General features: G+C 26.5%; 1 protein-coding gene across 1 annotated transcript; it reads left to right on the top strand.

Annotated features, from left to right (window-relative positions):
• The first annotated feature begins 3,182 nt into the window (after nucleotides 1–3,182).
• LOC110647802 (amino acid transporter ANT1) lies at nucleotides 3,183–6,110 on the top strand. The gene is made up of 3 exons (XM_021801790.2): nucleotides 3,183–3,565; nucleotides 4,105–4,752; nucleotides 5,468–6,110. Exons 1-3 carry the CDS (start codon nucleotides 3,335–3,337, stop codon nucleotides 5,870–5,872), a joined length of 1,284 nt encoding a protein of 427 aa, XP_021657482.2. The 5' UTR covers nucleotides 3,183–3,334; the 3' UTR covers nucleotides 5,873–6,110.
• Nucleotides 6,111–15,724: the final 9,614 nt, after the last annotated feature.

Genomic DNA, 15,724 nt, shown 5'->3' with positions numbered 1-15,724 from the left:
TTTTGCAATAGCCTAGTAATATTGCTAAGGACCGCGGGACAAAGTTTTAGAATTTTTAGAGCTTATTTGGGCAGTTTTGCAAAAATGATCAATTGTAAGGACTAAACTGTAAATTTACATATTGTGATGGATGACTGTTTGGATGGGCCCAGGAGAGGCTGTGTGATGTGATTGAGTTGTGGATATATGGATTTTGAATATAGAAGTATATTTTGAGCCCTTTTGCAGGTTGGGTAGGTCCTAGGTATAGGGGAGACTCTGCCGCATTTTCGGCACGACTTAAAACGTATTTAGTCTTTTTCTTAATCGTATTGAGTCAAATTATTAAATGATTGTAATAAAAAAATTATCAGGTGAGCTGGGACAGCCTTCTTCCTCCGCCCAGCCGCTGCATTGACTGCTGTTAAGTCTGTGAGTAAAATATTAATTTTAATTGTAATTTCTATATTATTATATGTTTAAGCATGCCCATGCATCACTTATATGTATGTATCTAAGTAGTTAAGCTCTAGGCACGTTTTATGTTGCATTCATAACTGTTAAAGTGTCATGGATGTTATTGTGGTAATTTGGAGCAGTGTGCGTGCGTTGGTGTGCGTGTGATGTGGTGTTGACTATGGATAGGACGGGTAAACACGGCTTGAGATCTTCGCTGGGACCCGGTCCTTTGGGGTAGACACAGCTTGATTTCTTCGTTGGGACCCCGATTTGATTATTAAGTGGAAGTCCGAGCTGAGTTCTTTGCTGGCACAGATTGGATTTAAGAGAGCTGTATAGGGGATCAGCTCCCATATATTATGATTGATATTACTGGGTGTGTGAGTGCTCAAAATTACCTTTTACTGTTATGAAGTGAAAATATTACTGATGTTGCATTTCACTCTACAGGGTGCATTAGTTTTAGATAGTTATAGAGATTATGGTTAAATTTGATATTTTACTCTCTGAGTCGAACGCTCACTCCTATTCAATATTTTTCCAGGCCACAGGAGGATATTTTTGAAGTTAACCTGCTTTTCTCCCTCGCAGGTCGTCTATTCATGTTTATGTAATTTTATAAACTTCTAGAATTTTCGCATGTGTTAGAAATATTTATTTGTATTGGGTCTGTAATATAAATTGTTATTTTGGACCTATAAACTTATTACTTTATGCGTATTGATGGACTGGATGAGGGAGCTGAGCTCCCGTTTATTTCTATGTTGTTTGAGTATGTGGAGGGTGAGCTGAGCTCCCCAAATGATTTTATATTGTGTTTACAGGTCGGGTGAGTCAAAAACTTCCCGTTGAAAGGTCCATTTTATGGTCGGACTCTGTTCGATTGAATTCTTGAAATTGGGCCCAAATGGGCCTTAGAGTTGGGTTCAAGAATAGTTAGGCTTACTACGGGCCTCGGGGGCTTTAGGTTAGCCCAGGTCCTAGTGCCAGTCCGGCTCATAAGTTGGGTCGTGACAAATTTATTTATTTTTTTTTATCAATTATAATCAATTTTATAAGTTTGATTCATTTATAGCTAATTGATTATTTTTTATCTAACTTGATCAAAATTAATATTTTATTACCTAATAAAATTACAAAAATGAATATTTATATTACTTAGTATAATAAAAAATATAATTTTTCCTCTCACTTCCCTCACATTTTTTTATTTATTTAAAAATTAAAAATTCATGTAAAAATTGTCAATAAGAACAATATTCATCATTTCAACAAATAATAATAATAATAATAATAATAATAATTAATATATGAGTGAATGTCTATATATATTATTATTGCATGAGAGAGAGAGGGGGATATTATTTAGGGAGAGTATATATATATATATATATATATATATATTATTGGATGATAATAGGTAGAAAGAGAGAGGGAGAGAAAGAGGTGAGTATAGGGATATTTTTTAGAGAGAGGGATATGTATGTATTATTGAATGAGAGTGAGTGAGTGAGAAGAGAGATGAGTGGATGGATATTTTTAATTTTAAATAAATAAAAATTTATTTATTTTTATAAATAAGTTTCATAAATATTAAAAAAAAGGGAGAGATATGAGAATATTATTTTTTTTAATTATATTAAATAATATAAATATTTATTTTTAATAATTATATTAAGTAATAAAATATTAATTTTTTTGCCAAATTATATCAAAATTAATTAATGGCTATAAACAACATAAACTTATATATTTGACTATAATTGATAAAAGTAAAAAGAAAAGATTTTTTTAATTATTAAAATCACATCACGTTAGCAATAACATATAAATAATAATATTTTATGTCAGTGATAATATAAAAAAGTTCATACCATGTCAGTAATAATGTATTAAAAAAATATATTATTATCACATCAAATATCATATCAATGCTCTAAATCCTCAATTTTAATAAGGTTATAATAAATATTAAACTTTTAAATTAAATTAAAAATTAATAAAAAAATAACTATAATTATAAAAATATGTAAAAAATTCTTATATGCATTTTATTTTTAAATTTTATAACGTTAATTTTAAATAAAATTTGTATAATAATTTTTAGCAAATAAAAAATTTAAATGGGCGTGAACTTTTATTTATTTATTTTTACAACATTATTAATAATTTTAGCAAATTTAATAAGTGAGAATTCATTTTTTAATAAGCTTCTTTGAAAATAAGGATAAGGTTGTGTAAATCAATTTTTTCAGAAATCTATATATGAAATGAGTGCGCTGGATCAGATCCAATACTAACAAAATAATAATTGAAAAGATTAACACTGGAATCTATTTTAGGAAAAATAATAATTTAATTTTTTTTTTCTATTTACTTAAGCTGTGTAAAAATCTATTACGAGTTTTATTATAATTTTTATTAAAATATTATTTATTTTTTTAATATATTTAATTTTACTTGAAATTTAAACTCGAATTAAATTATAATTTATTAATTAAAATTAATAAAATTAATGATATATTTAATTTAAATGGAGTCTTTTTTATTTAAATTTTTATAAAAAAATTAATTAATTCTAAATAAAATTTATCTGTATTTTTTTTTTTTTAGTTAAAAAGATCTGTATCTTTTTGTTCATAAGACCATGCCATACCATCCAGTCATCCACGACTGGCTTGCGGATCACAATTGCACATAAAACGGCGCTGTTTTGTTGGCCCACTGACTGCCAAAAACAAATGTTCCGAGCTGTTAATTAGGCAAGGAAATCATTCCGATGCTTCACCAAAAACATAAATCTCTTCCTTTCTCTCTCTAGACTCCAAAACTAGCCTTACCACCACCTGCAAGATCAAGAACACCAAGAAACAAGAGACAGCTATCGCAAAACTCCATGGGTACTGAATTCAAGAGCTCTGCCTCTGCTGTTCCACTGCTTGAATCTTCTTCTTTATCATCTACAGGAACCGCTTCTGCAATCCAAACGCTTGGGAATATTATTGTTTCCATTGTTGGTACGGGTATTTTAGGCCTCCCTTTCGCTTTTCGAATTGCTGGTTGGTTTGCTGGGTCGCTTGGTGTTATTCTCGCTGGAATTGCCACCTATTATTGCATGCTTCTACTGGTTAGCTACCGTTCTCTTTTACTTTTTTGTTTTTAAATAGTTTTTTTTGGTGATATCCCATCTAGCTCTTGTTTCCCACATGAAGTTTTGCTGCAATAACATGTCCATTTCAAGCCTTTTTTTTAAATAGTTTTTTTTTGGTGATATCCCATCTAGCTCTTGTTTCCCACATGAAGTTTTGCTGCAATAACATGTCAATTTCAAGCCTTTAAGAGCTTTGATTTATATGATTCACTATCATTTATGGCTTCTTTTTCATTTTCAATTTCCCCTTTAATATTTATTCTATTTATCTTTTTTTTTTTGAAAATTATTTTATTTATCTTTTTGGGGTTTGGAATGGAATGTCTTATTATTTATGTGGTCCATAATATACTAAAAAGATAAGATAAAAGCTCTTTGGGTTCGGAAAATGTAATGAAAATGTCAATACAACTCAACTCAGGGGTTACTTGGGTCATTTCTTATCAATTATTAGACGTTGCACTTTGTTTTCTTCATGGGCTTCCCTTGCATTGTTTACTTCTCTTGGTCTACAGGTTCAATGCAGAGACAAACAGGCATCCCAAGAATTAACACCAGAAACAAGAACATATGGTGACTTGGGTTACAAATGCATGGGTAAAATAGGCCGGTTCCTGACAGAATTTCTCATTTTCATATCCCAGTGTGGAGGATCAGTAGCATACTTGGTCTTTATTGGGCAAAACCTGTCATCCATATTCAAATGGCAGGACCTCAATTTATCATCCATCATATTCTTGCTAGTCCCTATTGAAATTGCACTTTCTTGGATTGGTTCTTTATCTGCTTTAGCGCCTTTTAGCATTTTCGCAGATGTATGCAATGTGTTAGCAATGGCAATGGTGGTTAAAGAGGATGTAGAAAAGGTGTTAAGTGGTGAATTTAAGTTCAGTGATAGAACTGCATTCACTTCTAATATAGGAGGATTGCCGTTTGCTGGAGGAATGGCAGTTTTTTGTTTTGAAGGGTTTGGGATGACTCTGGCATTGGAGGCATCAATGAGAGAGAGGGGCAGATTCCCCAACTTATTAGCCAAGGCATTCACTGGGATTACTCTTGCGTATGTGTTTTTTGGATTTTCTGGTTATATGGCTTATGGTGATCAAACTAGAGATATTATAACACTCAATTTGCCCCACAATTGGTCTACCATTGCTGTTCAGGTAATGTGCTTCATTCTTTCTGCAACTAAGTTTTACTTCCCTTTAGTTTGGCACTTCAGATCTTGTAGTTGTATTTCCTGATAGCCACTGCATGCCCCTTCAAAATCTAGAAATGTCTAGCTTCATTAAATAGTTTTTTTTTTTTTTTTTTTTTTTTTTTAAATCCTGGGAAATGTTCCCTTGTCTATAGTTAATATATTAGAGCGGTAGAGCTAACTTTAGAATTTGGAACCAGTTCTTCATACCATTTCTCTTTGTAATACACTAACTGATGCTTGCCTACCTGTCTTATCTCATAAATGTTATTCACCATCACCATCTCAAACTGGAGTTGATTGCTTTTAGCATATAACCTTTATCCAGAAGCATATAAAGCCAGGATAAATTCTTGGATGCAGAGGCATTAGGCATGCATGTCTACACCACAAATCCTTCCTTTAAGATTCTGTTTTGCCAAAAGTTTTTTCAGACATGGTAAAAAAAAAATATACCTTTCGTGATCTTAATAGACTCCTTGTCTGAACTCTTTTTTCTTACAATTCGTAACTTTGTCTGGTTTGGACCATATATTTTATCAATTGGAAATGTGACAATGAAAATTTTCATGATTATTTGTTCTAATATACTTCAATTTTGATATTTATAACCCTTCTCTGTTGTATATCAAGCAACAAAATCTTGCAGCCCTTCTGAATTTTGTTCTAATTGGCCACAGATTGGATTGTGCCTGGGACTGGTGTTCACATTTCCCATTATGGTTCACCCAGTTCATGAAATTGTGGAAGGGAAGCTGGAAAACAGTGAATGGTATCAAAAGCTCTACTATGATGATAGTGGGAATACAACAATAGTTGGAAAGTTTGGAAGATATGTGAGCCGTTCAATTTTGATCATTGTTTTGGCATTCTTAGCATCATTTGTTCCTGGATTTGGTGTATTTGCCTCGCTTGTGGGGAGTACTGTATGTGCACTGATCTCATTTGTTCTGCCAGCCACATTTCACCTAATATTATTTGGTCCATCTTTGCATTTCTGGCAGAAAGCCTTAGATTATTGCTTTTTGGTAGGTGGATTGCTATTTGCTGGTTATGGTACTTACAACGCCATTGTTGGTGTTTGAAACAAAATTTTGGCTTGAACTCTGTTTAGTTCTGAGGAATTATGCATCTGAACTACAAGCCATAGCTGCATGAAAGAGAGATTCTTTCTGGAAGACATGCATTGTTAGAAACTGGTAGAAGGGATGTGTTTCAGAAAATTTTGTATATTTGGATACTGAAAATGTTTCAACAGGCTTTGTGTTTTTGTAGTGGCTATAGGTCTTCATCCAATCAAAATGATGTTTAGTTCTTTGTGCATTTATCCCAAACTCTAAGATTCTCTCATCTCTCCATTGTGCACTCTTTTCAAATGTGACTTCTTGTTACATCTGTGGCCCTCTCACAGTGGGTGACCCTATATGTCTGGGGTCCACAATTCTCTTGTGAAGTTGGAGCATCCTTTTAACTCTATCTAATAACCACACTTAGGGATTGTTTGGTTTAAATGAATGACTTTCTAGAAACTCTACTTTGCGAGAAGTTACCTGATTTAGAATAACTAACTTCTTAGGAAGAGAAAAAATGACCTTTTCCTTTTCAGGAAGTGGATTCTCACTCCTAATCAAACAAATTCATTTTTGTTATACTTTTGAGAATTTAAAATTCTCTAACTCACTTACTCTCAATTAAGAAAAATCTTTATAAAAGTTGTAAAAAAATAGCTTACAATTATTTTATTATTTTGAATTGCTTACTTAAAATATATTAAATTTAAATTAAAGTTAAATTTTAAAGATCTCTAATTAATATTTTTAGATAATTTTTTTTCCAATAGCAAATTATAAAGCAATGACAGACTTAGAGCAACTTCTGGGATAAATTTCAATAATTGTCCATGAACTTATTTGGTTATAACATTACAGTATTTTAACTTTAAAATGTAAAATAAAATTTCCTCAACTTTTAAATTTTGCACAGTAAAATCTCTATAACTTCTAATTGCTGATTTTTCAGTTAGACACTAACGTAAACAGCTCTAACGTGGAGTTTAGTTAGAATTTATCTCTTTTCTCTTATGTAAAATGTAAAATTATTCTCTCTACATGTGAAAAATTATTTTCTCTACAAAGAGGAGAAGGATTTAATTTAACAATGTTTAACTGAAAACCGGTGATTAGATGTTAGAAAGATTTTACTGTTTAAAATTTAAAAGTTGATGAGGTTTTATGTTACATTTTTAAGTCGATTAACTATGGTGTTATAACTATATAAGTTCAGAAATGATTGTTAAAATTTATCCCCAAATATAGACTTAGAAATTGTTTGGCATTGTTATACAACAGTTTCAAACAGCAATATATGATCCAAAAATTAGAAGGAATTCTGTTTGGTAATACATCAACCATTTTTTTTAGATAAATTATTATTAGGTCCCTGTATTTGTCAAAATTAGCAAATTAGTCAGTTTTTTAAAACCAAATAAAATGTCTTTATATTTTGTAAAATCAAACTTTTTATTTTTTTTTTAATTTTATTAGAAAAAACTTTAGCTAACTTGTTTTAACCTTAGACGTCAGAGAGATTAAATAATATAAATAATTAAATTATAAGAAATATTTAAATCTAAAACAAATTAATTAATTTCTTTAGTAAAATAACTAAAAGGTTTGATATTTTAAAATTAAGAACGTTTTAATTAAATTTTAAAAAAATAATAACTAATTAATTTTAATAAACTGCAATGACCTTATAATAATTATTTTTGATAAAATGTTCAATTTAGCACCTTTACTTATTGGAGAAATTTAATTTAGCCCATTTTCATTTTTTTGTCTTTTTTAGGCCAAAAGTTTCAATTTAAACTCAATTTAACTAAAAACTTAAAATTTATGGGTTGAATTTCTTTATTTTTTTTTTATTTAAATCAAAAATTAAGAAGTTAATTTCTTGATTTTGGGACTGAATTTTTTGATTTCTTGATTTAAGTCAAAAAATTAAGAAGTTTAATTTTTTTATTTTCTTAATTTTTAGCTAAATTGAGTTTAAATTGAATTTTATAGACTAAATTAAATAAAAAATTAAAAAATAAGTTAAATTAAATTTAAACAATAAATATAAGGGTGTAATTCAACTTTAATCTAATGATTTTTTCCCCTTCCCCATTGTCATCAACTTCAATGATTTTTGTATAGAATGCATGGTACTGGCATCTTTAATCAAAAGATTAATGTTCTCTAGAAAAATCAATAATATAATTGATCATAGTACTTATTGTTGAAAAAATCAAAGCTTCCCAAATAGCTGTGTCACTCAATCACTTAAAATACACACATAATTCACAGTTTCTCCCAATTGGTATGTGGACACCATCATCAATACCACAAATTTGTTGGGTATACCTAATTCTATAGACTAGTAAGATCACCATTGCAGATTCTCCAATCCCTAAACCTGCCATGCCTAACCTAACCCCACTTTATGGGTTTTGCATTTCCAATTTCAGGGCTAGAAATTGCACAAACATCATTGAATTGGTCTCTTTAGTTGTAGTGAGGTAACCAATTTTTTTCAAACTTTTCTAATAATAACACTAACAAGAGCTTAGAAAATGATTTTCATTTCAAAAAAAAAATAATTAATTGCTTCTTATTCATTGGAGTGAAACCTGAATTCACAAAAAACAAGCAGCCCAATATCCCAATACCCAATAAACATATATTGCCCCAATAGCAACTACTGTGAAAAGAATTCTAAAGCCAGGCACTGCCAAGCAAAAGGTGAGTTTCCTTTCCTGTGCTTTTAGAGCTTGAGAGCACCTCCATTGACAACTTTGCTTGCCACTAAAATGCCCCTTTTGCTTTCAGGGAACAAGACTTAAAAAGTATATTCTCTCATAAACATTATGGCAAAGGCTTAAAGCCAGGTGCCAACCTGGGATAAGACTTGGGACCATCCTGTGCTAGATAATGGGCCAAAGGTATTAATAAATTTAAAAAAAAATGACAAGAGAAAAAATTTATATAAATAAAAAAGTATAAATAAAATAATGTTTGATTTATTTTATAAGTTAAAAAAATTATTTAAAATAAATTATAAATAAGGAATCTCTTATTTATAAATAATTTATTTATTTTAAAATTACTATTTAATTAAGTAAAAAATTATATTATTTTAATAACCGTTAAAACTATTAATACTTCTTATTTTGACAGCAGCAATATTCAAATATATATATTTTTTATCATTTTAATAAATAAACATACTTTTAAATACATTTAATTAAACACTTAAACTAATTAAAAATTTCTCTTAAATAGGTTTACCAAATAATTATGTATTTATTTTTAAATTGACATATAAAATGAAAAATACATTTTAAGTAAAAAATTAAAAGTAACTAATCAAACTAAGTGTATCATAAAGATTAGCTTGATTGATTTATCACCTTTTTAGTATAATTGACTTAGATTAAAATTCAAACTTAATACTTCATAGTTCTAAAAGGAACTCTAATATCACTAAGCTAAAATTCATTAGCTTATTCTTCACTTTCTTAATTAGCATTCAATTTTTAAAGCCAACCCTTAAAAAAGTATGTATATATTTCAAATTTTTTTAATTGGGATTAAGAATATGTATATATTCATATGTGGAATATTAAAATTGGACCTTCAAAATCTTTGCAGGGCCCAACTGTCTGCCTGCCCAACTGTATCCCCCTTTAAAAAAAGGCATCTTACATGATTTCCATTATTTGGGGGTATACATATGTTATCTTTTTCAGGTGATGGACATTTTGGCTGCATCAGAGCTGTAATGCTCTGCCCACTCAACTCAGCATGAAGAAGGAGCATCCACTTCACATAGTGAAAGTGGAAGAGAGAAGGAAAGCTAGAAGAGGACATGGATTCTCAATTTTCTTTTTCACAACAAACAGAAGAATAAAAATCAAGAAAAAGCTTCACGTCCTTTTCCAAAGCAAAAGCTAGGATGGCTTCTCTCTGTATCAATTTATAGCCACAAGTTATGGTATTTTTAGTACCCAGTAAAGATATGTCACTCAGAACAAAGATATTTATGTGGGGAATAGTTCTACTCCTTGGTAGAGATAGCTTTCTTCCACTTATTGACACCTAGTTGTTTGATCAAAACTCATTGACACCTAGTTACCTGACTCATCTCTGCCCATGTCATGTAGCCCTCTTCCATCTCAATTCTGGGATTGTAAATAATGGATATTTCATATTTCATATTTGGGTTCAAAACAAAATTTAGATAAACAAAAATATGGAAAAAAAAATAATTTTTCAAGAATTCCATCAAAATTACAAGCATACTATAAAATGATTAAGAGGGTATTTATTTTATAATCTGATTAAAGTAATTTATAAACTCTAAAAATAATTTATTTATTTGTTTATAATTCTTTTTAGCTTATAAATTAAAAAAAATAAATTAAAGAAATTCACTTTTTATTTTGATACTTATAAATACTAATAAGTTAATTTGATTAAATATTTTATCATATTAAACTTATTTAATCTTAAAATTTGACTATATATATGCTTGAATTTTTAAATATATCAATTATTTATAAATACTTTAATAAAATACATATTTACCTAAAAATTTAAATATTTATAAATTTAAATTAACTTATAAATATTAAGAGCCTATTTGACAATAACTTTTAAAGTAACTTTTAATATTTTGATCATAGTTAAAATATTATTTTTTTTTATTTATATTGTTAGGTGATATAGTGTTTATAGTAGTGTTTATAGATTGAGGAAGTGATTCATGAAAAGTTATTCCTCTTAACTTGTAGATATTGAGAGAGTATTTTGATCAGGGTTATCAAGTTAATATAACTATTTTTACATTTAATAGATAATTCAATAGTTATTTTTATCGAATATTTTTTGTTTAAATTACTATATAAATAATTAATTACTGATAACTAATAAAACAGTCAATAATTACTAAAATAACTAACAGTTAATATTGCAACCTAAGTATTTATAAGTTAAGTGAGAAGATATATATATCTCGCTTGAACATACATAATAAATTATATTAAAATGAATCAATTATTTAATTATATAATATTATAGCCAGGTTGTTTTTTATATCTGAGGAAATTTTAAATTTGAGTTATTTATTTATTTATTTTGAAATATTTTATTTTTATAATGTAAAAGAAAAATGAGCAAATGAAAAAGAAAAAAAAAATTATTCCATTACATTGGAATTTTTATTAAGTTAATGATCATAATGACGTCAAAGGGTATTATAGGCTTCAAGCAATCCCTACAAGAGGGACACAAAACGCAAGCATGCCCACAAAAGAGAGTTGAGGATCCCTATTCTAGGGGCAGCATGCCGACATCCACATTCTTCTTTGCCTTTAATGTCTATTTACCAAGAAAAATGAAACTTTCATGAAAAAAGAAATGCCATGTGATTTGTTTATTATTTTTAATTTTTTATTTAAATTAACTCAAAGTTTTTAAAATTTTTTTAATTTTTAGTTTATATCAGAAAATTAAAAATTTTAACCCTTAAATCAATAAATTAAAAAAAAATAACTCATAATTTTAAATTTTTACTAAATTAAATTCAAATTAAAAATTTTAAATTAATTTAAATAAAAAATTAAATGAAACTTTTTTAATAAATATATTAGCGAAATTAAACATTTTATCTTACATCTCTCACTGAATTCAAATCCATAAATTTATTATTCTAGAAACCATATCAAATCTCATTCATCATATATATTTCCTCCTAATCAACCTAAAAAATAATTTATAGTCTTTGCTTTATTTTTTTATTATATTATTATTACATGTTTTTAATTTTACAAAAAAAATCATAAATTAAAAATAAAATATAAAAATAAATATAAAACAATATATTATATTTTTATAAAAATAAAATTAATCACTTATAAAAAAAATATAAAGAATTTTGAAAACGCGATATCATTAATAGCCTATGTAAATTAGTCAATAAACAAATTACACACTCTACTCTTCGATTTCATGCTTTTTTATATATTTATTAATTATTTTTTACTTTTTATTTAAAATTAATTATTATATTTATCTACTTATTAATTATAATTTATCTTGCTAAATCCATTTAATCATGAATAAAATAATTAAATTACACCATATATTATATATCTTTTTTTAGACATATATCGTATATCTTAAATTTATAATAAATTAAATTTGAATAAAATTTTCCCATTAATTATTTATATTTATCATTTATTGATTGTATTTATCCATTTATTGATTATATTTTGCATATGAAATACACTTTAATTTTAATAATAATACATAACATTATTTATCATTATTTATATTTAATAATATATTACATATAATACAATTTATTATTTTTAATTTAAAAAACTATTTATTATATTAATTGTGATTTTTTTTTATAAAATGTCAATACTCTTATGTTAATTTAATATATATTTTCGTAAAATAGTTAATTTATAAAAATAAAATATTATTTTTATGTAAAATTTATAAAATAAAAAAAATATAAATGTATAAAATTTAAATTTTTTAGGTGAGTGGAGTAATTTTACTTTGCTTTAAGCAAATAAGTAATAGGCAGGTTTAATGAAACGTTTTTAAGAGAAGAGCGTTACTGAGAAAAAGGCGACAGCCACACCTAACGGTGAGTAAATTTTGATTTTAACTGAAAAACTAAATTATATTAATTATTATTTTTAAAATTAAAACTAAATTATATTAATCGAAGAACTCTATCTAAGTAATTTGTGCTTAGTCGGTCCCAAACCCGGATAAAGGAGGAGGGTTATGGTAGGTGACAACCAGCGTAAAAATTTCATCACAACTTATACTTATTTTTAAAATTTTCATGTTTTTAATTTGATTTAATTAATTTAGTTTAAAACGGAAATTAATCAAATTGAATCAACATAAAAAAAGTTATGCTGTGTGTGTGATGTCAAAAAAGCAAAATGTGTCATTTTTAAATTTTTTGTTTTATATAGAGCAAATTACAAGAAGTATCCATTCACCCACTTTTTATTTTAAGGTATGTAGTTTATTTTGTGATAAAAATGATACGTTGTTATAATATTGTTTGACGCTATCAATTTTATTAATGTGACATTAAAATAATATTTTTAATAATAAAAAAAAAATAATTAACACGCTGTTAAGATATTTCATAAAGAAAGAAATTTTATTCACTTTGGTATTCACTTATAGAATCACTATAAAAGGATTATTAATATGGTATAAACTGCCGAGTGAATTACTGAGTTAATAATATTACTAAAAATTTAGGTAAGAGTAATAGTTTTGTCATTAAAACAGTTAGATTGAACTGGTGATTTTATCTAACTAGTACTTATTTCTATCTTCTATAAGGTGATTGATATATTTATCCATTTTGCACAAGACTTCCATCAACATTGCTTTGAGGAGTTCGTAGTTGAAAGAGTTATTTTGGCTAAGAGATTTGGCTATCAAAAAATACTGGAACTAGTAAATTTTTTGAAAGAGCATGATAAATTTTTCTATAGTATTTCAAAAGCAAAAGATATCATATTCCGACTATTTCTAGGAGTTAAATAATTTACTTAGTTTACTAAAAGTATAAAATTTAAATGTATCACTTTATCACAAAAATGAATCGACTTTGAAGTAAAAATGAATGAAACTACATAACAATTTTTTGCAATTTTTGCATTTTTTATTTCACGTCAGTAAATTTCTTTTACATATTAGTAAATTTCTCTTCCATATTTACAGTTTTCTATTTTACGTTAATATCTTTTGATAAAAACAAAACGAAAAGTTGTTATTTGCTAACGGTGTAAAACTTCAAGGTACCACTTTGCATAAAATGAAAATGAGTAGAACAATTTAATACTTTTTTATAATTTTTTCATCTATATAATATAGAAGGAAAATAAGTTCAAACAAATCTCTTAACTTCTTTTTTTAAAGTCTCAATAAGCTCACTTTGAGCTTTTGTCAAAAAAGTCAAACTTTTTATTTAATATTATTCCAACCTCTAACAATTGATATACGTAGAAAAACAAAGAATAAGAAAAAATAAAAAAGGAAAGAAATTTTCTAAAAGTGATGAAGAGGGGAGTAATCTTTTTAAAGTATTCATTGCATTCAGGTAATGAAATAAGTGATCTATTGCGAATTGTGCTATTTTTGGAATCAGCTGCTCAAGCTCTCGAGATGCCCTCCACCCTTCGATGTCACAAAGCCTGCAATTTTGTTTTTGGGCTCAAAATGAGTAGTCAATTGTTTCTTAGGACTTTCAAAGTAGTTCCTGCTCTCCACAAACTTTCCAAAAGGGAATATGGGTAATTTTTATGCTCTGTTCTTAATTTTATTTTGTATTTTACTTTATTTTTTAATTTTAATTTATTATTAAAAGAATTTTAAATTTTAATTTATTTCACAAAAATTCCTCTAACATACTATAATAAGTTTTCATTTAAAAAAAAATTACTGTAATTATCTTTTTATCTCATTTTTCTTCTTATTAAAAAAATTGATCGTTTCAGTTATCATCTAAATCTTTCATAAAAATATCAATGTCATCATAATAATATACTTTCTATAAAGATAAGTATTTACGCTTTATTAAAAAATATTAAAATTATATTTATAAAAATTTAAATAAATTTTTTAATCCATAAACTTATTATTACATATTAAAGAAATTTTTTATGAAATAAAATTAAAATTAAAAAATTTAACAATGAACTATAAAAATTACTCGAAAAAATAGCAACAAGCATGAACAATTGAATGAGTGAATGGTTTCCTTTGGAATTAAGTTTGCAAAGCAAATAGCAACTAACTTAGGCAATGAATTCAGTAAGTTTCGCAATTTGAAGCTTCAAATCTAATGAGCTGACATTCATTGATATCTCAAATGTTATTTATCCGATTAGAGTTGATTTGAAAGAACATAATGCGATTAAGAATTGGTGGCACTTTAAAAAGTTGCGTATGGAAAACTGAAGTTGACTTGCTTGGGTTCATTAATGATGGCAAGATTGTACCAATTTGACAACAAAGTGGCTTCAGCTCAAGGGTTAGTGTCATTATCTGTCATGGCTCAAATTCGTCGATTTGATTGGCATTAAGCTTGGGTTAGCAAAATATCTCGAAATTTATGCGACTCATTATTTTCAAATTTATAATTAGATTTGATCTCAGAGTCTAATATGTAAAATAAAATATTATAACTTAATTTAAACAATTCAATTCAATCTAATACATAGCATACTAATTTAAAAGTTTAGCTTAATCTTATATTTACCACATTTAATTCATTTAAAATTATTTATTTTTATCAATTTATATACTATATACATAAATATTTATGTCATAATGAAATAATAAGAATAAAATAATTATATATATGTATATAAAACAAAAAAATTTTCAATCAGTGCTATCACGTGGCATTCTAATAAAATAACTTATCATGTAGACATATACTATACATATAATTAATTATGAAAAAATGAAGCAAAATTTTATTTTCATGATAAATAAGAAATTTATATTAATATTTAATTATTATAATTTTTTTGATATTTTTATAATATAATTAATAAATAATTAATAGTATTACTTTGTTAATATTAATCTTGTTATATTATTTTATTATTATTTAGAAAATTTTTAAATTATATATATAAATACACCAAGCAGTTTCACTAAATTCTTTTCATTTCTTTATTAATTAATTATATAATTTCTTTAAATTATGATTAAGTTATTGATTCCTTAATTATGTATATATAAGTTATAAATTATTTAATTATTATAATTAGAGAATTAATAATTTTAGATAATAAAAAAAATATTAATTATTAAATATAATTATCATGAGATTTTTTA

This window comes from Hevea brasiliensis, chromosome 5 (genome assembly GCF_030052815.1).
Source record: "Hevea brasiliensis isolate MT/VB/25A 57/8 chromosome 5, ASM3005281v1, whole genome shotgun sequence".
Classification (NCBI taxonomy): domain Eukaryota; kingdom Viridiplantae; phylum Streptophyta; class Magnoliopsida; order Malpighiales; family Euphorbiaceae; genus Hevea; species Hevea brasiliensis.
The sequence above is the reverse complement of the archived record's forward strand: the minus strand, read 5'-3'. Positions and strand labels throughout refer to the sequence as shown.